Source organism: Onychostoma macrolepis, chromosome 21 (assembly GCF_012432095.1).
Source record: "Onychostoma macrolepis isolate SWU-2019 chromosome 21, ASM1243209v1, whole genome shotgun sequence".
In the NCBI taxonomy this organism is placed as follows: domain Eukaryota; kingdom Metazoa; phylum Chordata; class Actinopteri; order Cypriniformes; family Cyprinidae; genus Onychostoma; species Onychostoma macrolepis.
Window position 1 is genome coordinate 4762981 of NC_081175.1, and position 24348 is coordinate 4787328.

At 35.0% G+C, this 24348-nt stretch overlaps 2 protein-coding genes and 2 long non-coding RNA genes across 4 annotated transcripts in view; 1 reads left to right on the forward strand and 3 right to left on the reverse strand.

Annotated features, from left to right (window-relative positions):
- Window positions 1–382: 382 nt before the first annotated feature.
- LOC131529015 (uncharacterized) lies at window positions 383–2730 on the reverse strand. The gene is made up of 5 exons (XR_009267974.1): window positions 2531–2730; window positions 1955–2020; window positions 1338–1484; window positions 801–923; window positions 383–683 (listed from the first exon to the last, which is right to left on the reverse strand). It is a non-coding gene; the product is annotated as an uncharacterized LOC131529015 (long non-coding RNA).
- Window positions 2731–4043: 1313 nt separating this feature from the next.
- Window positions 4044–6683, forward strand: LOC131529018 (uncharacterized). Its single transcript, XR_009267975.1, has 3 exons — window positions 4044–4076; window positions 5062–5146; window positions 6455–6683. It is a non-coding gene; the product is annotated as an uncharacterized LOC131529018 (long non-coding RNA).
- A 1885-nt stretch (window positions 6684–8568) lies between these two features.
- On the reverse strand, window positions 8569–10460 carry il13 (interleukin 13). Its single transcript, XM_058758263.1, has 4 exons — window positions 9694–10460; window positions 9533–9577; window positions 9155–9286; window positions 8569–9065 (listed from the first exon to the last, which is right to left on the reverse strand). Exons 1-4 carry the CDS (start codon window positions 9856–9858, stop codon window positions 8961–8963), a joined length of 447 nt encoding a protein of 148 aa, XP_058614246.1. The 5' UTR covers window positions 9859–10460; the 3' UTR covers window positions 8569–8960.
- Window positions 10461–11331: 871 nt separating this feature from the next.
- Window positions 11332–24348, reverse strand: part of rad50 (RAD50 homolog, double strand break repair protein) — a 35915-nt gene continuing 22898 nt past the window's right edge. The window contains exons 23-26 of the mRNA XM_058758262.1: window positions 12541–12626; window positions 12301–12443; window positions 11803–11936; window positions 11332–11658 (exon numbers count right to left, since the gene is read on the reverse strand). Of these exons, the coding sequence (XP_058614245.1) occupies window positions 11472–11658; window positions 11803–11936; window positions 12301–12443; window positions 12541–12626 (550 nt within the window). The 3' untranslated portion in view covers window positions 11332–11471. The remainder of the gene's footprint in view (window positions 11659–11802; window positions 11937–12300; window positions 12444–12540; window positions 12627–24348) is intronic.

Here is a 24348-nt window from a genome sequence, read left to right on the forward strand (position 1 = left end):
GGGCTGATGACGGGCCCTTGATGGGCTCCATATAGGGCCCATACGGGTTAACCAGGTAGCTCCCATTTGGTGCCTACATGAGTCTGCCTACATGGGTTAGTGATGGGACCCAGCTAGGTCTTATGTAGGTCTCTTATGGGCCACAACAAGTATACACATGGGCTAACATTTGTCTGTTTGGGTTACCTTATTTTACAGTACACCCCTAAATACAAACAATACATTAAATCCACTAAAATGCTAAAGGTATTCAATAAACAGAAACCAGTAGTTCATGCTTTTAAGCAAAGTTTATTTGGAATAATTTAAACATTACTATTATAACTTGTACATTTACAACTTTATAAAACAAGTATAAAAAAAAGTTAATTTTAAGCTCCTGAAAAACGTTATTTCTTGTAAAAAAAAAAAAAAATCTTCATAACTTGTATTCTGCATGCTTTAAACAAGGTTTCGTTGGAATAATTTGAACATGACCATTATATCTTGTGTATTTACAACTTTATAAAACATAAGCATCTTAAAAAAAAAGTTAAAGTGAAGCTCCTGCCAAACATTATTTGGAATAACTTGTATCGTTTGTATACGCATATCTGAAAACTCTAAAATACATTATTTCACAAACAAACAAACCAACCAACCGTGCAGCTCCTCACACCTCTGTCCTCACTCTCCCAACGGCCCTTTGAAAAGACAACAATTAATCAACCACTGTGCCACTTTTTCAGTTAAAACAGACGATTCTTGTCTTTTTAAAGATTGTATTTCCATTTAATAATCACGAATATCTTCAGACTTACCTATCTTGCTCTCTACTATGTGACTTCGCAGAACGGTTTCCTCCCGTCACGATTAGCCACTTTGACGTTGACTTTTCTGCCTCTTTTCTGGGAATTTGGTTAAGAGATTTTTTTTCAAGCTTCCTGTAAATATAGGTCATCATTCAATTCATTGCCATTACAGTGAAATAACTGAACATAAACATAAGAGCCTGAAAATTTCAGACGGTTTTTGCATCTGATGTCTTCATTTGTTCTTATTTTATTATCACTTCACTTGTATTAGTGTACTCGTCTTTAATAAAGTTTGAATGTTATTCATTATAAACTCTTTTTGTGATCGCTTCACCACAAATGAACAGTTACTTATCACTAAAATAAGCAGTACACCTGGTTCATATTCTCATAATTTGGGGTATTGCTTGTCCAAATATGGACAATTATTTGCATTCAATCAAACTGATTTGATTCCACTGATTTATGAAGAACAAACTCAACTCTACCAAATAACCTCTGTTTGCACATGAACATTAATAATCCAACAGCAAGTAAACATACCTTATACAACCTCAAGCAGTCTGAGCCCCTGAAACTCTCACTTTCCATGCCGGCCAACAAAATTGAACTCTCTTGATGCGGGGTGGTCCAAAAGGAAGGCCCTCATTCTTCTCGTGGCTTCATCCACAGAACTGCCACTACAGGAACCTAATGGAAAACAAGATTATTATTATTGGGAGACAACACAAAAAATTAACCCTGAATAATTGCAATTACATTTCCCCCCAAATCTACTGTGTGTATCAAGTCCATACAAGTCTATTACTCACAATTCCTATGGAACACTTTCATAATTCCTATGCAGTTACCTCTGTAACAGATGTTTTATACTTGTACTACAATTGTGTTGCCTGTGCTACAAAAACATTCTTTATAGCAAAACAGCTACAGTACTGTGAAAATGTGTTAGGCCACCATTACATTTGTTGTTTTGATTATCTCAGAGTTTTTTATTAGAATACAACAAGAAAATACAGCTAATTTATAGGCAGTATTAAAAAATGAAAGAAACAAAATGGTGGCCTAAGACTTCTGCACAGTACTGTAACTTAGGTGCAAAAACGTTAACGTTCAGCCCTGTGAACCTGCTAAATGGTTATGTTAGAGTTAGAACATACCACTTGTTTCTGGGGTCTGCCAATTTCTGCTCCACTGCATCAACATCCAAAACCGTCCTTTACTTTCTGTAAGAAAAATGCTTATTACTTAAAAAAAAATTAAATTCTAATTTAGGCAAAAACATTTGTATAGTCAAAACAATTTGTATAATTTGTAATAACACCCGAATGCAAACTGTTGCAGATTTAACTCTCTACCCAGATCACTCTGTCTTGCCAATAGCCTGTCTGAATTTAAATCGCTGCTCAAAACTCACTTGTTTTCAGAATGTTATCTTTCTTAGTTAACCTCTGTTTACTTTGTTTTATGTTGTATATTACTCTTTGGATTTCTGATGTTGTTTTCTTTCTGTTTATTGTTCGATGTTTTCCTCCCATTTCTGATGTTTATTGTAAAGTGTCCTTGAGCTCTGGAAAGGCGCTATATAAATAAAACTTATTATTATTATTATATAAGGCAGAAACTCCTGTTTGCATGATAAATATTAGTTGTACTATTATTGTATTTTATGTATTGTTAAAAGTACAACAGCCTTGTTTACTGTTCAAATGGAGATCTGTCCCAGGCTAATGTACCTTATTTACACTAACGTTAGCTTCTCTGCTATAAGCCGTAGTAACGTTAATGGCGTCGGCGCGATGCAGCGCGTGCTGCGTGGGGGATGGGAATTGCTGAATGAAATCTCGCGGGATCCACACTGCATGCAGATCGAGGCAGGGCTGCATCTCGCGGTAGTTTGATGTCGTGGGGAATGGGATCTCGATGGAACTTGGGAGATCTCCAGTTGTCAGCACAATTAAAGTGACTGCATTTTTTTTTGGCTAAATGTCAGTGGAAAATTGGGTAGAATGAGTGTTGGAATCATAGACTGTAATAAAAAAAGGAGGGGGATTTTTTTGATTTTGATAAAAGTAATCCAAGTGTCAAAACAACAACAAAAATCATTTTAAAGACACATATGTGCATATATATACACATGTAATCACCCCATGGGAATAATTATGTTTGCACTTGTATATTTGATAAAACAAATAGGGTCCCATGTGTAGCCCATTTTGAGCCCATGCACACATTTCCCATTAATTACCCAACTGGGAACCACATGGGGAGCCCACCTGGGTTCACCCAAGTGGGCCCCAGATAAGATGCCCACCTGTTCACCCATGTGGGTCCTAGCTGGGTCACCCAAGTGGGCCCCAGATAAGATGCCCATTTTGAGCCCATGCCTACTCTGTACCCCTGTAGCCCATGTGAAACCCATGTGGGCCCCACATTAACGTGTTTGCTGGGATGTTTCAATTAAATATTTATTTTATAGAAATGGTTTAGTGTCTTCGGAAAAAGCCCGTTAGCATCTTAGCAGTTTTCAGGTAAGGTTAGGCTAACTCTATAGATTGAGCTCTTGTTTATGAAACTCTGGGCTTTTAATAAAATCTTCGCGTGTGTATATGAGAGATTTTGATAGCTCTGTAAAGGTTTTGCTGGCGATTTGTCAATGGGTTATTGGAAAAGGCTAATTTACTGAATCGATGACGTCACTTATGTGTAATCGACTGAAAGCTCAAATTGAAAAGTTAAAATGCGTTTTGATCTTTCATGGTAAACAAATATTAATAAAAATTGTTCTGTGATTTCAGCAGAACAGAGGGGAAGCTCCAAGATTTCAACATTTCTGAAGGGAGCTACTTACTTAGAAATACAGGTGAACTGAAGAAGCTCATGAAATACATTAATATGCATTTTTCAGAATATATTTCACCAATTTTAAGAAGGCCTTGGCATCAAAACGTAAGTGACACTCAACCTAAAACTAAAAACATAGAGTGTTATTTTAAGATTATATTATTAGTAGTAGAATTTGTTGTGTATTATGTATATGTATATATATATGTTATTATAATTGTTATATATTATTCTTTCTTTTATCTGTATTTTACCTCTGCTATAGCTTGTTTCCTTCTAATAAACCTGGAACTGCAAACTAAATATTGTTGGCTCTATGACAGATTGCTTGTTTTGTTCCTAGATTCTTCAGTGATGATGGCCTGCTGCGCCCAGCAGAGTTGGAGTGAACTTACTGTCAGACAGTGGCGTACCGTGGGGTTTCAGTCAGGGCCTTCAGTAAGCAACTGTAAACCACATGTACACATTTCTGTTACAGCTAATGCAGTCATATGCATATAATGCACATATTATGCCACACACAGGCTTTCAACAACAATAACGGCTGATCAACAATTTCAAGACTAGGTTAGATTAGGGTGGGTTAAATGCAGAGTAAATTTCCCTACAGTAAAAGTAATCTGCCAATACACGGGTCTCTATGCACATTCACGTCACTCTAAAATGACGATGCACCCAAAGCAGCAAAACTGTACAAATGCTGGACATCCACACACCGCACCACCGCACCACGTACACCTCCATAACAATGTGCATGATACAATACTCATCAAATAATAAAGCACTCACCTGTCACTTGTAAATAAAGTCCATGAGTCTATCATTCCATGTCCCTTTACTCGTATTAAAAAGTAAACACGGCCAACAAAATAACTTATGCTCGGTGCTAGCTGTTAGCCACTCATAGCACTCATAGTTGCAGTCTTTGAAATGGCACATAAAAACTTCGCTGGCCTTTGTTAGCGAATTCAGTGTAGGTCTTCCTTTCTCAGTTATTCTCTTTTGTCTGCAAAAGAGCACCTTAGTTTTTAGTAGATGGGCAACAAGATCTGGTGTAGGCGCCAATGACTGCAGCTGTCATTTTCTTTTCATTGAATTTCACTTTCGTTCCTTGGAAATCCCTGACTAAAGGGCCGGTCTAACGCTGGGGGTAGCACTGGGCACATAGCTAGACCCAGAGGGCGGGCTGTCATTGAACGTCAACATTTGATTGGCTGATGATTCTGTCAGTAATGCTCGTAACAAATCAGGTGTAGGGTAGCACTATCTGTTGTGCTGGCCATAGACTTTTTTTTTTTAATGTAGGATATTCCAGTTCAACCTCAACTAAACTAATCATAGGCAATTTGTGGACATTATACAAATGAAAATGATACCTAAATAATCAATAAAAACATTTTTCACACAATTGTATTTTTTATAGGGCCAGCAGAGAAGGCCCTGCTGCCCCTGAAGGCCCACCACTGCTGTCAGACAACATCTCCAAGATGCTATAAACCGCAGGACTAGTAAGTAAAATCTCAAACACAACTGTTTCATAAGTTTGGGTTGGTATGATTTTTATTAATTTTTTTAAATGTTTTTGAAAGTCTTTTATGGCAACCACAGTTTAATGTATGAAATTATTACAATTTACTACAATTTAAAATAACTGTTTTCTATTTGAATATATTTAGAGAAGTAATTTATTTCTGTGATCAAAGCTGAATTTTCAGCATCATTACTCCAGTCTTCAGTGTCACATGATCCTTCAGAAATCATTCTAATATTCCGATTTGCTTCTGAAGAAACATTTCTGATTATTATCAGTGTTGTAAACAGCTGAGCTGCTTCATTTTTTCAGGATTCGTTGATGAATAAAGTTTTAAAACAGTACAGCGTTTATTTGAAACAAATGTTTGCTCTAACTTTTGATAAGACTTTTTGATAACTTTTGATAAGACATTGATAATAATCAGAAATGTTTCTTGAGCAGCAAATCAGCATATCAGTATGATTTCTGAAGGATCATTTGACACTGAAGACTGGAATAATAAAAATTAGCTTAGGTCACAGAAATAAATTTACATTTCACGATATATTCACATAGAAAACTGTTGTGTTAAATTGTAATAATTCTTCACAATATTACTGTTTTTACTTCATTTTGATCAAATAAATGCAGCCTTGGTGAGCAGAAGAGACTTCTTTCAAAGAAGTATAAAAATCTTACTGACCCCAAACATTTAACGGTAGTGTAAATTACAAATATAATGTTCCACCCACTTAAATGGTACTGTGGCATTTGTAGTCCATTCTAAAGAGACTGCCTGTTCCCCAAATAATGAGGACAAATAATACATACTAAGGGATCACATGAAACACTTCATCAATAAATAGATTTTTGAGCGCATTAGTGGCAATGTGCTGATTTTTGTTTATCGATAGGTGAAGTGTATCATGTCATTGAGCACCTGCCTAAAGTTTCACACCTTCTTGTGATTAAACCAGATATATATAGCAAAATAAGCACAAATGGGGGCAGCAGCAGCTATGGTGCTTGACCTGTAGTGAGGTCACAAAATTCTAATACCAAGGATTTATCAAAGTCCACTAAAGGAAGTAGAACTTTTTGGTATTTTACTTTGAAATAGCCTTCCTAATAATATTTGGGGCTCAGACACAATCTTTTAATTAAAAATTAGGTCTTTTAAATCTAATAGAAATTAGATTAAAATACATATTTTAGCCAAGTATTCACACAACACATCTGATAACCATGCACTCCAGTTATATGTGTGATAAAATAAATAATCTTTTGTTTGAAATAATCTCAGGATGCCCATCCCAAGGTTACTAGAGATTACGCCAGCTCCAGACTGAATCCAAACTCACTTCAGATGACGCCAACGCTCACAAAGACTACAAATGACGGCAACTGTACATGGACACACAAAACACATATCATCCTTATATTGCCTATAAGGGTAAGCTTGACGATTTTCAACCCGCTGTGTATTATTGCAACATCTCTAATATCTGTAAATGAACAATATTTACTCTTTCTCTGAGTTATGTGTACCTATATGTCCCCTTTTATTTGTAAGCAGCACTCCGCAGGATGATGCAAAATGAAATGACGAGTTTTGACAAAATGACACAAACACTTTTTGCAGCATCTAAATGAAAAAATGCTGTTTTGCATCAGTTTTGCTGGCAAATAAACGGTATCTCGGAGAAAGAATAAACATTGTTATTTTCCATGTTACCAACATTGTAACAATACAAAATGGATTTAATTTTTTTTAACTTACCCTTTAATAATGTTGAAGGATAATGTTTAACTGAACACAAAACTAGAGACTTGTTTAGTAAGATTTTATCAGAAAATATTTTAGAATTTTTATCATGCAATTTAAAACATTTTAACTGCTTAATTATTGTTTGCGTGGTTTTTATTTTGTGTTTATGTAACTCTTGTATTATTGTAACTCAGTTTTTGTCATGAAGATAGCCTTCTATACTGACAGCACTGAACACATGATTCAAGCCCGTAGGCATATATAATATATATATATATTAATTAAAAGGATTTCTATATTTTATCCACTCAATAGTCTACAATATAATAGCCATATAAACGTAGCGTAATTATAATAATAAAACATAGTGGGATATTCAGTGATAACAGCCCTTATTATTAAAACTGAATTTGATCAAATGTAAGAATTTGACATGAAAGATAAAGCTTAAAAAGATAAAGTAGCCTAGAAATAAATCATTTTTAACCTTTAATATTAGAATGATGTACCAACTGGGGTTCCTTATGGTTTACAGCATTAGTTGAGAGATATTTTTTTCTTTGAAGAAATTTGCGATGTACTGTACCTGATAGGCCACAACTTAATATTGAATCAAATTGTGTCAATAAATGTTTTCTTTTTATTTATTTTTTAAATAAATGTATTGATGCAAAATGTTTCTTGTCAGAATGCACCAAAATGCTTCATTTGGTTAAAATCATAAACATAGTCTCATGGGGGACAATGCCCCAGACACCCCTACAACAAATTACTTCGTAAACATGTCACCTTTTTCAGCACTTTTGAGTTTGCAGGTCTGTAGTATTATTTACTATGATTTACCGTGTTTCTAGCGTGATTTACCATGATTTACCACATTGCTAGCAATTGTGTGAAGTGTCAGTACAAATGAAGTGATAAACTCTTTGAGAGTGTTATGTCTGTAGCGAGAGGCATTGACAGAGTCAAGAAATGATGATGAGAAGAATTATTATTAATTAATATTAATATTTCAGTAAAGTTCATTAAATCTATTCTGTTGTTAGTGTGGTCTTTAAACTTATGAACTGTGTATGGACTGACAAAGGTGTTACACGAGGAAGCAATTTGACAACAATGCAGTAAATATTTTAGGTGCATCAAAAAGCGTGCTTGTTAAGATACCAGCAAACAAGCTAATCCAGCACAAATTAGTGCATAAAAGGTCACTGAAATGAAGTATTTGAACCTCATAATTAAATACAAAAGAAGGAGAAAAACTGCAAAAAGGTCCACTTTTTGAAAAAAAGAACCCCCCCTTTCAATAGGCTGGCTACGGACCTGTGATTTGTATTATGAACTATGTCATATGTCCGTCATATGTTTTCAAGTATTCAAATTGGGCTGGAAAAATAATGTTAATAACTGATTAATATATGCTGATTAATGCATTAAAATAAAGACAATTAACACAACATCTGTTTTTCACTTTCTGAGGTAAACGAAAATAAGGACCTATAACTACAAAGTGGTAATGATCAAAGGAGACACTGCTTTGGACATGCAAGGACATTGCTGTACTGGACAAAAGGTCAAAAAGCTATTAGATCAGGGTTTGTCAAATTCAGTTCCTGAAGAGCCACAGTCCTGCAGAGTTTAGCTCTAACCCTAACTAAACACACCTGAACCAACTAATCAAGGTCTTCAGGATTACTAAAAACCTCCAGGCAGGTGTTTTGGAGCTGGTTGGAGCTACGCACTGCAGGATAGTGGCTCTCCAGGACTGAAGTTTGACACACGTGTGCTACATGATTCATGGGTTTCTTTCTAAAAAGGCCTAGTATATTTGTGCGCAATCACCGCTTCATTGAAAATTTCTTTTCAGTCAATTCACAGAAATGCTGCACAAAATCTATACTGTAAAACATCAGACCACATTTAAGACTTAAAATTATATTTATGCAAATTTATTTCAGGTACAAAATTATATACTGCTACAGACAATGTAAATAAAATAATACTCTCAAAAAGATACAAAAATTTAATCTTTCATAAATTAATTTTACTTGGCTTGGCTAAATTCATTCTTGACACATGTCAAGAGCATCGGCAAGAATTCGTGCAGAGGCATTTCAGTTTGAACTTCAACATCAGGTTTGCAGGTTTTCTGAAATAAAGTAAATGTCATGGTTATTCAACTCAAATAGGATGGAGGTATCGTATAGAGAAGATATAAAGTCCCAGAATTCAACTTACCCCATGATGCTTGTTATATATGTTTAAATTCCTCATTAGTTTCTTGTCAGTACGGAAATGGTCAAATTTGGCACCAGACCGCCCAGAAACCTTGGTTTTCAGTTCTTGCTCAGCCTGGCAGAAAACCTCACGCTGCAAAGATATTGAAATCAAACGTCAAGACCAGGGCTTGAATACTTTGGGTTTGATTGTTAGTATTAAAAAAGCTTCACAAAAGCTGACAGAAATGTAAAAATCACAACAGGAAAAATATTTTGTGCTTCAGCCTCATAAATGTTACCACATACTAGAGTAACAAAAGTGCACAAACCCAATTAAGCACATAAAAGACTCCTAAGGCTCTGAAATAGTGATAAAAATCCACATGCATCCTCTCACCTTACAGCCATTCGTTTGCAGCTCTGTCACGAAGACTGATTTATCCTAGAAATAACAGGTAAAATAAATATTGCAATCACGCTCTGTTCTGAATATTAAAGTAGACAATTTTGGCTTACTATAGTTGCTATACTATAGTCTATAATTTAGTTAAATCTTACCCCAGTCTCCTTTGAGAAAATTTTCACAGTTTTTTCCAGCTCATCAACAAGCTCTCCCAATAATTTCCTATCACTGTGTCCTTTTGCAGAAGAATTAGCGTTGTTGTGCACAGGAGCACTGGAGGTCAAGACAGCGAAAGCGAGCAGTAGAAGAGTCCTCATCATTTTGTCTGTCTGCTTGGGTTTCTCAAGAGTTTGGTTGTCTGAAGGCCAGAAGTACCTGATTCCACTACTGCTGAATGCTGTGTGTATATATACACTCAAAAGGCAAGACCTTTTTGCATTGTAAGCTAAGTTTCGTTCATTGGCTGATAACGGCGCGCTCACTGAATATCTTGATTGAGATGTGGTTGATAATTTGTCATATTGTCTTGATTTCCTGGAACTGACTCTGACAAACTGCCAAGAAAGATCAAAATGATTTTGGGTAACAAGCCTCTAGATGGGGTGCATCTTCACTATGTTTGCTTGTGCAAATAAGTTTCAATACTGCAAAATCAAACGATCAATACTGATAGCTTTTGCAGCAAATCTGCATGTGTTTGTACTTGCAGTTGCATTGATACACTGGAGATGCATTAGTCATACAAATGACGACAGCAAATGTCCGGTGATTAACAACATTTACCCCCGGTTTCACAGACAAGGCTTAAGCCTAGTCCTAGACTAAAATGTAAGTCTGAGCTGTTTCAACTGAAATAAACTTGCACTGACTGATCATAAAATATATCAGTGCCTTTGTTTCGTCTCAAGATGCACACCAGTACTGTTTTCTTTCTAAGCATTTTTATAAAAATGACTTAAATGTCCTAATTGAACTATGGCCTAATCCTGGCTTAGTGAAATCTAATTTTAAGATGTTGGTTGGCTGAACTTAAATGTTAATTTTAGAAACATATAGCAAGTTATCCCTCTAATGGCACATTGGTGAGTTTATGTATGTGTGGATTTCATTGCTTACAAATTATCAAACCAAATAACATTCTCAAAACTAATTTCTTATGCATTTTTATTACCTAAACAATTTTTTAACTGAATTTATTTTCCCCCTCATGTCCTAGCAGAATAACCACAGATGTATTTCATGACTTTGGACATGTTCCACAAATATCTGACACTAGATGTGTGCATGTGCATTATTTCTTAAAAATAAATGCAACTTGGTTAATCTTTTGATATATTATGTAAAAACATTTTTACATGTTTAAGTATCCAAATTAGGGTTGGGAAAAAATAATTGTAATTTCTGTTTAATATTTGCTGTTTAAAGCATTAAAAAATAACAATAATTAACACAGCATCTGTTTTTGCACCTCCTAAAGTAGCTATGTGTTTCCCCAAATTATATAATTATATAAACATTATATAATGTGTTTGGTGCCAGGGCTGAGCAGATTTAAATATGATTAGGATTTATGTGAATAATGTTTTACATGAATTAAAAACTGAACGTGATTAATTAGTTTAATTATGATGAATTATTGTTTTTAATCGATCGGCAGCACTATTCCAAATACTTTTTGATGCCAACACGAAATAAAAGACATTAGAATCCAATTTTTATTTTTCATGTATATGTATATGTATATATATATATATATTTCTGAAAAAAGTAAACTAAATTTACAAGAAAGCCAACATACACTTTTAGTAGGTAGGTTCAGGGAGGCTGATAAACCTTGTGTTTAGATCATGCCTAACAACTGTCCAAACACGAAACTTTGATTCTGTCACCTCTGTAGAGTACCAGTCTTTCTTCTCTCATCTGATGCGATGCATCAGTGCAGGTAGGAGTTGAGAGTGTTAATGTTACACTTTGTGATCTCTGAGCACTGGTCCTGGTTCTTCCTGATCCTGTAGAAATGCTCCACATAGTTGGACCTTCCCAGGAGCTCCACAAAATCCTCGTCGTGGGTGATAACAAGGAGCTGGAAGTTGCGTTGGCGAGAGCGACTCTTGATAATCCTGCAAAGAAACCAAAAGTAGATCTTTTATTTAAACAGCAAATAAAAGTTGTTGTTTTGTCACGTTCCTCCAGCTGTAAATAGACTAAGTTTCCTGTTTAAAGACTGGCTGTATTTTCTTTTTCTTTTTTTAATAAAGACTTACTCCACCAGTGCGTGTGCCAAGGACTCTATATTCTCTCTGTCTAGGTTGGTGGTGGGCTCATCCAGTGCCAGAATCCCACAGTTCAGACAAAACGTCTCAGCCAGAGCCAACCGTATTATGAGAGAGGCAAGAACCTGCAGACAAACAAGCAGTAAAGCCAAATATTACAAACATTTTATTGGAATTAATAAAAAGACAACTTTTCTTTACACACTCTACTAATCTACTAACAGTTTGATCAATAAAACCATCGGCCAGGTGTAGTTTGACTAAAGAAGTGTCAGCAACCTCTTCTCAGCTCCAAATTTAATGACAGCTTTGTCAACAGATAATGTTTTCATTAAGTATGCATCACTTATTTTATGTACATTACATTTAATGGGGAACCTGGGATGATTTTAAGAGTGACCCAAAAATAACTTTTCAATGGAGTGGTAAGAGCACACAAACATACTATGCATTTTTCTAAAGAAACCCATGATGCATGTGCTTTTTGACCTTTTGTCCAGCACTGCAACGTCCACGCATGTCCAAAGCAGTGTCTCCTTTGACCATTACCACTCTATAGTTATAGATCCTTCTTTTCAGGCCAGCGGAGGTGTTCTCATCCACATCAGAGCGTATCTCCACATACTCTATGTCTGTGAGAGATCAGGAGACTTGTAAACAACAATATATTTGCGTTTAAAGAAAGAATCAGCATGGGATATATCAAGTCAAGCACCAATCATGGCAGACCTTGTCCTCTGTATGTGCTCCGCCATAAATCTCTGATGATTTTATTAATCTCCTCCATCTTCATGCTGTGAAACTTCATTATTGTTCTGTAATAAAAAAAGAATAAAATAAAAATAAATAAATAAAATACCTTTGCCACTATCTAAAACTCCAAGTAAATCTTCAAAACCTGTAATCTTTATCAAATTTTAACATGGGATTATTGTATCCCATTCATAAATGTAATTTATAATGCTATTAACCTACATTCACTTACAATGATTCTGTTATTTAATCTGACTGATTAGAGTTTATAGTATTTTATTAGCATTAATAAGAATTATTATTATTATTCAATTCATACAAATTATTATTATTTAGACAAAATAGTATTGAACTTTGGCAAGAATTTAGACTGATCTAATGCATTAAGCATCATCACATTTATAGCATTTACTAATCTTACTTGATGTTGTGTATATGTATAATACTAATGTATGTGTATATTAATGCTTACTTGATATTGATTTCTATGTATCCTAATACATTTTACATCTTATTGATATCAATGGAATTTCAATTTCAGTGCATATGTAATACATGCAATAATAAAGCAATACAACAGCAAATTGCAAAGCTTAACATATGAACCACTTGTGTCTAGCAAACATTTTAGCAAAGAAAAATGACTGCCATGTATATGAAATTACCAAAAACATTCCTGTTCATCTATTGCTATTTCTCCATAAGTAGTTTATCCTATGCATTCGTTAACGTTTTCAAAATAATAGTGGCAATAAAAGCAAATGAAGAAAGATTTAACTGATTTATTAGAACTATCTGTTAGAGTACTAAATCTGAAAGTCTTGTAAAACGCTATTTTGACCGTAAGACTTTTTTTCAAAAAAACAATTTATCAGAACTGATATTAGATGAAATCTTGCATCTAAGCATGGTGTGTCCTATCAGATTGCCACACTTCCTCTACTCCTCTGCACAAACAGCAATGATGGTATCATGGTGAGAAGAACGGGTCAGCCGGTTTAATGTCAGGCACAATACTTTCTCAGAAGAAAACTGCTTTACCAGGCTGCATTCAATCAAAAGCCTAAAAAGCAGAGTAATTTGGACAGCTGTCAATGTGTCCGTCTGAAGCACACAGCTGTAGAGAATTTGATAAGTGACGTCACATTCATAAATCCTGATTCTCTGACTTCGCAAATGTGTAATCAATCTCTGAAGGGCCGATATCTGGCAAGCAGTTAGGTTTGGCTTTAATGTACCGATGGTCAACCAATATAGGTTTTCAAATGGTCAGAGAAGATACCCAGAAGATATTTTGGAATGCTTGAATATTCAAAATATAAATTCCAACTATCCAATTCAGAAGGAATGTTTTCTGTGTGTATTCAAAAATAAATAATAATAAAAAAAACCCTTGCTACGTGTACTGTGTTAAGCTAACTGAGACTTGTCATAGCACTTGCATGTTGTTGCTCTTTTGTTGGTTTTGATTGCTTCTATTGTCCTCATTTGTAAGTCGCTTTGGATAAAGTGTCTGCTAAATGACTAAATGTAAATGTATTCCCCCCCTAATGCTTCCCTCCAGAAGTCTGAGATCCACTAGTGAGCGACGCCTGGTGGTACACAAATTTCTAAGTTGCTTTGGATAAAAGCGTCTGCTAAATTAATGAATGTAAATGTAATGCCAGGGTCGGTGCCACAATAGAGTCTGTGAGGTCCAGACCCCCCAGACTAGCTGCCACCCCCCTCCTGAAATCTCATTTAATGTAGAACACAACACAATTATACTTGAACAGATATTTGAGAGTATTTGCACTGATCACATAACTAGGTTATTTCATCGACAGTTGGTCAGTTAGCTAGAATTCAGCTCTTCTAATGGCGAGTTTTATGTTTTTATATTTTACTGTATGCAAATATAATGCCAAGCTTATTTTGATAGGATCAGTATTTTATTTTATCTAACGTTGCATAACATTTATTAGCGACTGTGTGTGACTGCAAAACATTACTGTTGTTAAACCTGTCAGCATGCTCAAAGCTGCTGCTTTTTTCCATTTTGTGAGTAACTACTCAGCATCTGAATGATTATTTGAAGTGCCACAATGTGCATGGTGTAGTTCTGCATTTAAGTTCTGCTCTCGGCTTATGCTACACAATAATGATGCTCAATAGAGACATGTGGTGTGTAATTCTGTGTATATGTTTGGGCCTTTTGTTTCATTTGCTGTCTTGCATACATAGGTCCATTTGTAGTAAAAACTGCAAAGGGTTCATGAAATATAAATAAATAAGGCAAACTAAACCTGTCAATTGCAAAAGATCATCAAGTGGCTGTAAGTACTTTGTACAATACAATGCATTTATCTTCCATGGTTGTGTTCATAAAAAGCCACATTAAATGTAATGGATGGTTAGCCAAAGTGGTGATAAAGTCACTTATTTTATGCAATATTTACTGTAATTTCCCAAAAACAAATCTGAAAACAGAAATTGATTTTTATCCAATAGGCCACATCCAAGGGTTTGCTAGATGCCATATGACAAACCCTGAAACCTTGTAAGAATATATTGTGGTTTTTAAGAGTGTTGCACGATTTGGCCCATTTCTGGTGCATACTGATCAAAGTCCAAAACAGTCATTAAGCAACAAATGCTGTTGATTTATTAATAATATATTTACAATTGAGCAATTAATATTATATAATATACAATATAATATCATTAATATACCACTACACCTACTGTATCTCCAATACTTACTAATAAATATTTTTGGAATGAAATGACTGATCTTTACTATACTGACAACTGTATTGTTGAGCAAAGAAAAATCATTCACACCATTTAAACAAGAAAAAATTAAGATATCCTGAAAAAGTAAGGATAACGCCTCTGCACCGTAGATGATGCCAGAGTGATTTAGACACCCACAGACCTGCTGATATAACTTCTGTGAATGCACAGGACGATACTGATCTAAACCAATGATGATGACTTAGGACTTCCTCTGTATATCCCTCCATGAGAAACCAGAAACATCATTTAAACCGCATTTTTGATATTAATGCTTGCTGCTTTAGCAATATTGCTGAAACTGTGTATTTACGCAGAAGCCAGGATGTTCATGTGGTGTTCATTAATTCGACTTCAAGTCTGGTGTACGTTACTTCTTGAACCTACTCACACGACTGAAACTGTAACTTGGGCAAAAGCTCCATGATAAAGTAGTTTAAATACATTTTTAGTAAATTTAAATTTAAAACACATTTCTGGCATCCCTATGTCCTCGGAGGAAAAATGGCATTAGAATTTTATCAGACCAGTATAGTTTCACAAGGAACTGAACTTAGTTTCAGTACTTCATATAACATTATCTAGAGAAACAAGTGTTAATGATAAATCCCCTATGATGCCACCAGCGCACCATACAGACTTTATTAAAGAATTTGCTGATTTTCTATCAGAGTTACTGCTGGCTGCAGATAAAGTCTTAATCGTTGGTGATTTTAATATCCACATTGATAATGAAAAAGATGCATTAGGATCAGCATTCATAGACATTCTGAACTCTATTGGGGTTAGACAACATGTCTCAGGACCTACTAATTGTTGAAATCATACTCTAGTTTTAATATTGTCACATGGAATTTATGTTAATGGTATTGAAATTCTGCAGCAAAGTGATGATATCTCAGATCATTATCTAGTCTTGTGTAAACGCCATATAGCTAAAAATATAAATTCTACTCCTTGTTACAAGTATGGTAGAACCATCACTTCTACCACAAAAGACTGCTTTGTAAATAATCTTCCTGATTTATCTCAATTCCTCAGGATATCCAACAGCACAGAAAAACTTGATGATGTAACAGAAACTATGGACTCTCTCTTCTAGCACTTTAGATATGGTTGCTCCTTTACGCTTAATGCTGGGTACACACCACAAGATAATCAGGCTGATTTTGGGCCGATTTCTCCCCTTCCGACAATCCTAGGAAATGTCCCGATTATCTTGGTGGATCTAAAGATTATTTTATCAGGTTGTTCTGTGGTGTGAGGTGTGTTAAGAGTGACTGAATCTGCTCGGAAGAACGTCGGAGGCGCCCCGATCCTGAATCGTAAATATTCAACAATGTTGTTATGTAATGTAGTTGTTAAATTTAGGTGTTGGGATTAGGGATGTAGAATAAGGTCATGTAGAATAAGGCATTAATATGTGCTTAATTACTACTAATAAATGGCTAATATTCTAGGAATATTCATGCTAATAAGCAACTAGTTAAGAGACCCTAAAATAAAGTGTTACCTAAATTTGTTTTTAATGAGTTGTTAATTGCAGATAAACCGTAGTTCTGTTAAACCATTTCTGTTACTAAGTATTGTGGTGCCTTACACAAAAAATAAAAACATTTGAAGAGTCAGGACTGATGTTTGCTATTATAGTTATGCCAGAGCTACTAAAATATCAGTTTCATCAGTGCATCTTAGATTTTGTATTCTCCTGGGTGCACAAACTGCAGATGATATGAAAATTATAATATAAAAATGTGAACTTATCGGTTATCGGTATCGGCCATGAGAAGGACTTAATTATCGGTTACATTTTTTCTTATTCGCGAGTTGTACTTATTTTTAAATTTTTTTAACTGCCTCACGTACCCCACTGCACAGCACAAATGATGGACTCAGAAAGAGCAGGTGTGTTACTGGCCGCTGTTTTAATTTATTTAAGTCTAATGCAACACACTTTTGTATGGTTGTATTCCATGCTTTGGTGCCATAGAAATGTAACAGCAATTCGTTTGCTTACGCTGCCGTCGCGTTCTGCTCGCCGTTTCTGGATGAGGATAAGGAACAGAGACTGGTGGCAGCAAGTTGTGTTTTCCCGAGAAAAAAATTTAAAAATAAGTACAACTCGCGAATAAGAAAAATGGAAATTGCATGTAAACGGGAGTGAAGAGCTTTGCTCTTGACATGTAAACATCATAATGCCATTAAGTCCTTACATTATTCGTGCGCATGTAAATGTAGTCATTGATGTCTATGGTAGCGATCAAAATAGAGTAAATCCCCTTTTGAAAGTAACTGGCACTTCAAATAATGTGTCGATTGCACTGTTTTGCCACCTAGTGACTGTTAAAAATATATTTGTCATTGAATCTTTCATTCAAGAGATTTGTTCAAAAACGCTGATTAATCCATTAATAAATAAAACAAGTGAAGTATTTATGAGTGAGTCAATGAATCATTCATTAAAACCATTTTTTCAAAATTTTAGTATACAAAATTGGTGTATTTAATATTTGTTGAAGATATATATATATATTAACATGTTTAGTAATTCATTCAAATTAATTAAACACTTTTAAATAGACTGCAGCAATAATATTTTGTCACACATTATTTTGTATAGTTCAGAATCGTGAGAGAATCGTATGGAAGCAGAATAATGACAATAGTTTTTGAAACATAAAGCATGCTGAATTCCACAAATCGAAAAAAAGATGCATTGCAATTAACAGTGCTTGCATTTTAATGCCTTGTATTTTCAGGGCTTGCATTTTTAGGTCCTGAAATTTAACATAGTTGTTTATTTAAGCTGTGAATATTTCAATCCAAAATATTTCACACACATTTTCACAATTAAAAATTCGGTAACACTTTACAATAAGGTTCATTAGTTCACGTTAGTTAACTACATTAGTTAACATGAACTAAGAATGAACAATACTTCTACAGCATTTATTAATCTTAGTTAAAGTTAATTTCAGCATTTACTAATGCATTATTAAAATCACGAGTTGTGCTTGTTAACATTAGTTAATGCACGGTGAACTAACATGAACAAAGATTAATAAATAGTGTAATAAATGTATTGTTCATTCATATTAGTTAATACATTAACTAATGTTAACAAATGACACCTTATTGTAAAGTGTTACCAAAAATTCAAATTCATATTCACCTTCCAGAATTCACTTCCAAAATATTCAATCTGTTTAAAAATACGATGTATAATATTCGACAGGGAAATTTCAGTCATTTTATTTCACTTTCCAAATTCACTGTCACAAATTTAGTGGTTAAAATTCGGCAGAAAATTCAGCGTTGCACATCCGGGAAACGCAGGAATAGCAGTAGAGCACCGATGCATGATCTCCAGCTGCTGTCAGCCGCTCACCAGCTGGTGGCGCAAGCGGCTGTTGATGAAGGCCATATGTGGATCAAGTCTCTCATTTACAAAAACTGATTTGCAGAAATGGAGCTAGCGCTAGAAGTTTTGATTATCGGGGCCAGTATAAACGTGTGGAAACACGGATTGTGTGTATGTTTAATTCAACATTTTTGCTGTTTCCCGTAGCCTATATGTAAGCAGCTTTCTCTACCACAAAGGAGATTATAATGCTCTTTTACCCAATGCTGAAGTACAGAACTAACATTACATCTGAGGAAGACATATATTGCTTTCGTTGCTTATTTCTGTAACTTTGTATCATGGCTTGTGTGACGCTGTGCTGTAATACTGGGGTTCCCCTCATACGTCACACTCCAGGATTCCCCAACGACGCGTAACTCACCACAGTGAACTAATACAGTGATATAAGACCTCAGATCTCAGAATACACTTTATTGATGATTATGCAAACTAAATGGACAGTTAAGCAGATGTAGAATATGAACGAACGTGCAATGTTTCACGCCGTTTCCCTCAGAAATCGGTTAAAGAAAACACATTACGTGGCTCAGTAGTGCACTAACACAATGACAGCTATTAGACTTGTTTGAGGTGCGCCTTGCCTGAAATGTAGGCGAAAGTAGGCGGCTGCAGTGAGGGGAGGAGTGAAATAAGCGCAGTCAAGATGGACAGTTCTGACCTCTCGAAGTGGAACAGATAGACTATACGAGATCAAAGGCGGATATCGCGTTATTCTCACTCATGTGCTGTTCTGCTAATAAATGTGATATAATTTCAGTTCTGTTGCTTTTATATGAATATAAATATGATAAACAGGACACTCAAAGTGCTTCCTATTAAACCCCATACGAAAGGCGTATTTATCATCCATTCTACTTTAATACAAATATGTATTCTAGATTTTTATAGAAATATGACAACAATCACATATCTCACACAGAGATCGCACTGTCATAGTGTTTGGGAATATTCAAGCATAATTTAAATATACAATCACATGAAATCATATTAAAATAAAAACATTTTAGCAGAGAACGCAGCATCACAGTTGTCTGAACCAATGAGCGTTAAGCTGTGTCATCAGTCAGTCGCTTCCCATCGTGCTTTTGATCAGCACAGTCGGTGGACTGTTTTTTGGCACACGTCAGCATGACATGACAACAAGGCGGACGTAACTCTGACACTTTTTATTTATTTATTTTAAAAGATGTTTATGGCAACTATTATTTATTTGTTTTTCTCTTTATATTTCTTTTTTGTTATTGCTATTATCAAGGTATTTACTGTTTTGTATTCTGGTTGTGTATGTATTTTATTGCTTTGACTGTATCCCCTGTGAATGTTATATGTTTAATAAAAAATGTAAAATAAAAAAAACTCCGACACTTTTCTAACCGGCAAGCATCTCGCAGTGATCACCGGTGATCGGTTCTGCGCAGATTTTGCGCATCTCAAACAAGCCTATTAAAAGACCAAACTCAGATCTTACTGATGATGCAAACAGATACAGATATGAACACAAGTTACGGAACTCGCAAAACTGCACATTAAACATTTCCCATAAAGAAAACACTTAACACGGTTTGCCTCAGTGATAATAAATGATTAAATTCAGCATCTAATTAATAAAACGTATTACTGTATATTGTGTACATTTAAGCCCACAACCAACAAGTTTCACCAAACCATTTTTTTCTCCCATAGAAAACCAAGCGCGATATTATAGGTTTTAGGTTTGATATTCACTGCATATTCGCCTAGGCTGCTTTAGGGACCGTCTGCAAATTTACCTCACAGTACAAAACAAAGTAATAATTTATTAAATTATTTAAATGTAATTATTAAATTCAAATAATTTATTCAAATTAATGTTTACAGTAAATTAATAATTTACTCAAACTGACAAAATATATATTCCCAATAACTCACCTTAGACAATAATTTCCCTAAATTACAAAATATTTTTAAGAATTTTTAATTCACCAAAATGGGATTTTTCGTGTTCCAAAAGTTGTAGTGCATTCCTAGTGACTAGACTCACTTACTATAGGTGAAATTTTGCTAATACCTCCCTTAATGTACATAAAGTACATCAATATTTTATACTACAACCTTTGGAAAATGAACAATTCCTTTAGAGGTCTTACAGATTTTTTTTGTTTTTGTTTTAAAAATGAAAAAAGTGAATTGTACATAAAGTAAGGGAGATATTGGCAAAATTTCACAACGTACTACAACCTGTGGTAAATGAAAAACCCTTTTGGTGAATTATTGTAGTTTTTTTACCAACAATTACCAACATCAATAATAACGATCACACAGTTGTTTTGTATCTAGCAATGTACTACAACCATTGGAACATGAAAAAAAAAACCTTTCCAGGGATCTTTTATATGTAAATAATTGTGTACATACAGTATATATATTGGCAAAATCTCATCTGTAGTAAATCATTATGAGCAATTACAAGCTTTACAATTTGACTGTGTTATTTTAAATGTTAAAAGTCATTTTAATTTAAATACATTGGACGTTTTAACCCAGTTGGTGGAATTGTCAGACGGCCCCTTGGGTGCGATAGCGCGACAATGCTTTCTCAGGTTTACATTTTCTGCACAAATACATCTAAGCGGTTTTGAACTCCTTTTTTATGTTGATATAAAGTAGTTGCTTACTGTTAAAACTAATCGTGGTATTGATATCTTTGTAGGACTGTCGACTATAGATCAGTGGTAAGGGAAACGTAAATGCAGCGCGTTGCTTTCTTCTGACCTCATTTGCATGCCTGTATATAGTTTGCATAATCATCAATAAAGTGTATTCTGAGATCTGAGGTCTTATATCACTGTATTAGTTCACTGTGGTGAGTTACGCGTCGTTGGGGAATCCTGGAGTGTGACGTATGAGGGGAACCCCAGTATTACAGCACAGCGTCACACAAGCCATGATACAGAGTTACAGAAACTAAACAACCGAAAGCAATATATGTCTTCCTCAGATGTAATGTTAGTTCTGTACTTCAGCGTTGGGTAAAATAGCATTATAATCTCCTTTGTGGTAGAGAAAGCTGCTTATATATAGGCTACGGGAAATAGCGAAAATGTTGAATTAAACATACACACAATCAGCGTTTCCACATGTTTATACTGGCCCCGATAATCAAAACTTCTAGCGCTAGCTCCATTTCTGCAAATCAGTTTTTGTAAATGAGTGACTTGATCCACATATGGCCTTCATCAACAGCCGCTTGCGCCACCAGCTGGTGAGCGGCTGACAGCAGCTGGAGATCATGCATCGGTGCTCTACTGCTATTCCTGCGGTTCCCGGATGTGCAACGCTGAATTTTCTGCCGAATTTTAACCACTAAATTTGTGGCAGCGAATTTGGAAAGTGAAATAAAATGACTGAAATTTCCCTGTCGAATATTATACATCGTATTTTTAAACAGATTGAATATTTTGGAAGTGAATTCTGGAAGGTGAATATGAATTATTGAATTTTTAATTATGAAAATGTGTGTGAAATATTTTGGATTGAAATATTCACAGCTTAAATAAACAACTATGTTAAATTTCAGGACCTAAAAATGCAAGCCCTGGAAATACAAGGCATTAAAATGCAAGCACTGTTAATTGCAATGCATCTTTTTTTCGATTTGTGGAATTCAGCATGCTTTATGTTTCAAAAACTATTGTCATTATTCTGCTTCCATAGAATCGTGATCTCAATTCGAGACAAAAAAAAAAAAAGTGATTCTCAATTTATCCAGAATCGTGCAGCTCTACTGCATTGTTAAACCTTTTGATCTTTTATTTAAAAAAATTCAGAAAAATACACGTTGGACACAATTATTGGCACCCCTAGAAATTCTTATGAATAAAATATCTCTGAAGTACATTCCCATTCATATTCGCAATTTTGAGAACTTCAGGGTGATTATGAACATGAAATTATCCTATAAATAAGGATAATTCTGTTTCACAGAAATATAAATAGGAGGGAACACAAAGCCCAAATTCCCTTAATCATCCATCACAATGAGAAAAACCAAAGAATATATTTCTGATGTGCAGCAAAAGATGATAGAGCTTCACAAATTAGTGAAGTGGCTTTAAGAAAAGAGCTAGAGCAGTGAAAATTCCCATTTCCACCAACAGGGCAATAATTAAGAATTTCCAATCAACATAAAATGTTACGAAACTGCCTGGAAGAGGACGCGTGTCTATATCGCCCTAATGCACAGTGAGAAAGAGAATTTGAGTGGCTAAAGACTCTCCAAGGACCACAGCTGGAGAATTGCAGAAAATAGTTGAGTCTCGGGTAGGGTTGGGTACCTGTTTCGGTACCGGTACCCAACGGTACCTTTTTTCGGTACTTTACTCTCTGTGTAATAACAAAAACATTTATTTCAGTGAAAAAATAAGTCCAAAACTCTCAATTTCAACATTTTGAACAAAAGGGCCCTACAATTATTATTATTTTTTTTTTCTTCCAGAAATTCGTGTTTTATTTTTTCTGATAATCAAATGAAGGCATTAAACCCTTTTATTTTTTGGCAAACAAACAGAGGTTTACTGTTAAAATTAATACATGGTAGAAAAATTGTGTGAATATTCCTTTAAAAAAAGTTTTAATAATAATTGTATTTTTTTCTAGAATTAAGTCGTTAATGTGGTTGTAATAATTATTTTTTATCATTTAATTGTTTTATTTAAATCTGTCAGTAAATGGAATATATAAAAACGTTCATTATACTGTACAAAAGTAATACAAGAGTAATATATTTATGTTACATGTTAAACCGCACTTTTATTTTGACAGGTTGCCCTGAAGTTTCTGTGTGTATACAGTATGATATGATGCTAGTTTTCTCAAATGAAACGATAAAATTCTCATGAAGTGACTCTCACAGCCTGTAAGTTCATGTGTTCATGTAGTGCAAAGTCCGAAATTCACCATGAGTTCACGTGTGCTTCAGTATTTGTGTAGTAAACAAAATCGCGTCTCTGCCATTCATACATACCGAGGCTAGCGGAACATGCAGGATTCATATTTAAACCGTCTATTTGCGTTTTAATATTCACATACACTAGTTCATATCGCGATTTGAATTAAGTGACAGAGCTTCTTTTATTCATCCAAAAATTGACGAATTCCGTGGCATTCCGCGCTATAGAGTAAATTCCGTTTTTTTATGACTCCGCCATCCTGTCCACCTCTTTGCGGAAACCATATGACCCTAGAAATGTAAGCACACTTCAGAACATTTCGGTTTGCCCTGTGTGTTGTGTTTTAAAGAGTTGCAGGGGTGACATCATGTCACAGGGCCTTCTCTCTCTCTCTCTTGTATGCGCCTAAAAGCGTTCTCAGGTACCGAAATTTGGTACCGAATGATTTAATGGGAATCGATACTCGGTAGTACCGACGCAATTCGGTCGGTACCCTTAAAAGTACCGAGTTCGGTACCCAACCCTAGTCTCGGGGTCAGAAAACCTTTAAAAAAAATGTGTCAAACAGCACCTACATCACCACATGTTGTTTGGGAGGGTTTCAATAAAATTCTCCTCGCTCATCCAAAAACAAACTCCAGCATATTCAGTTATCAG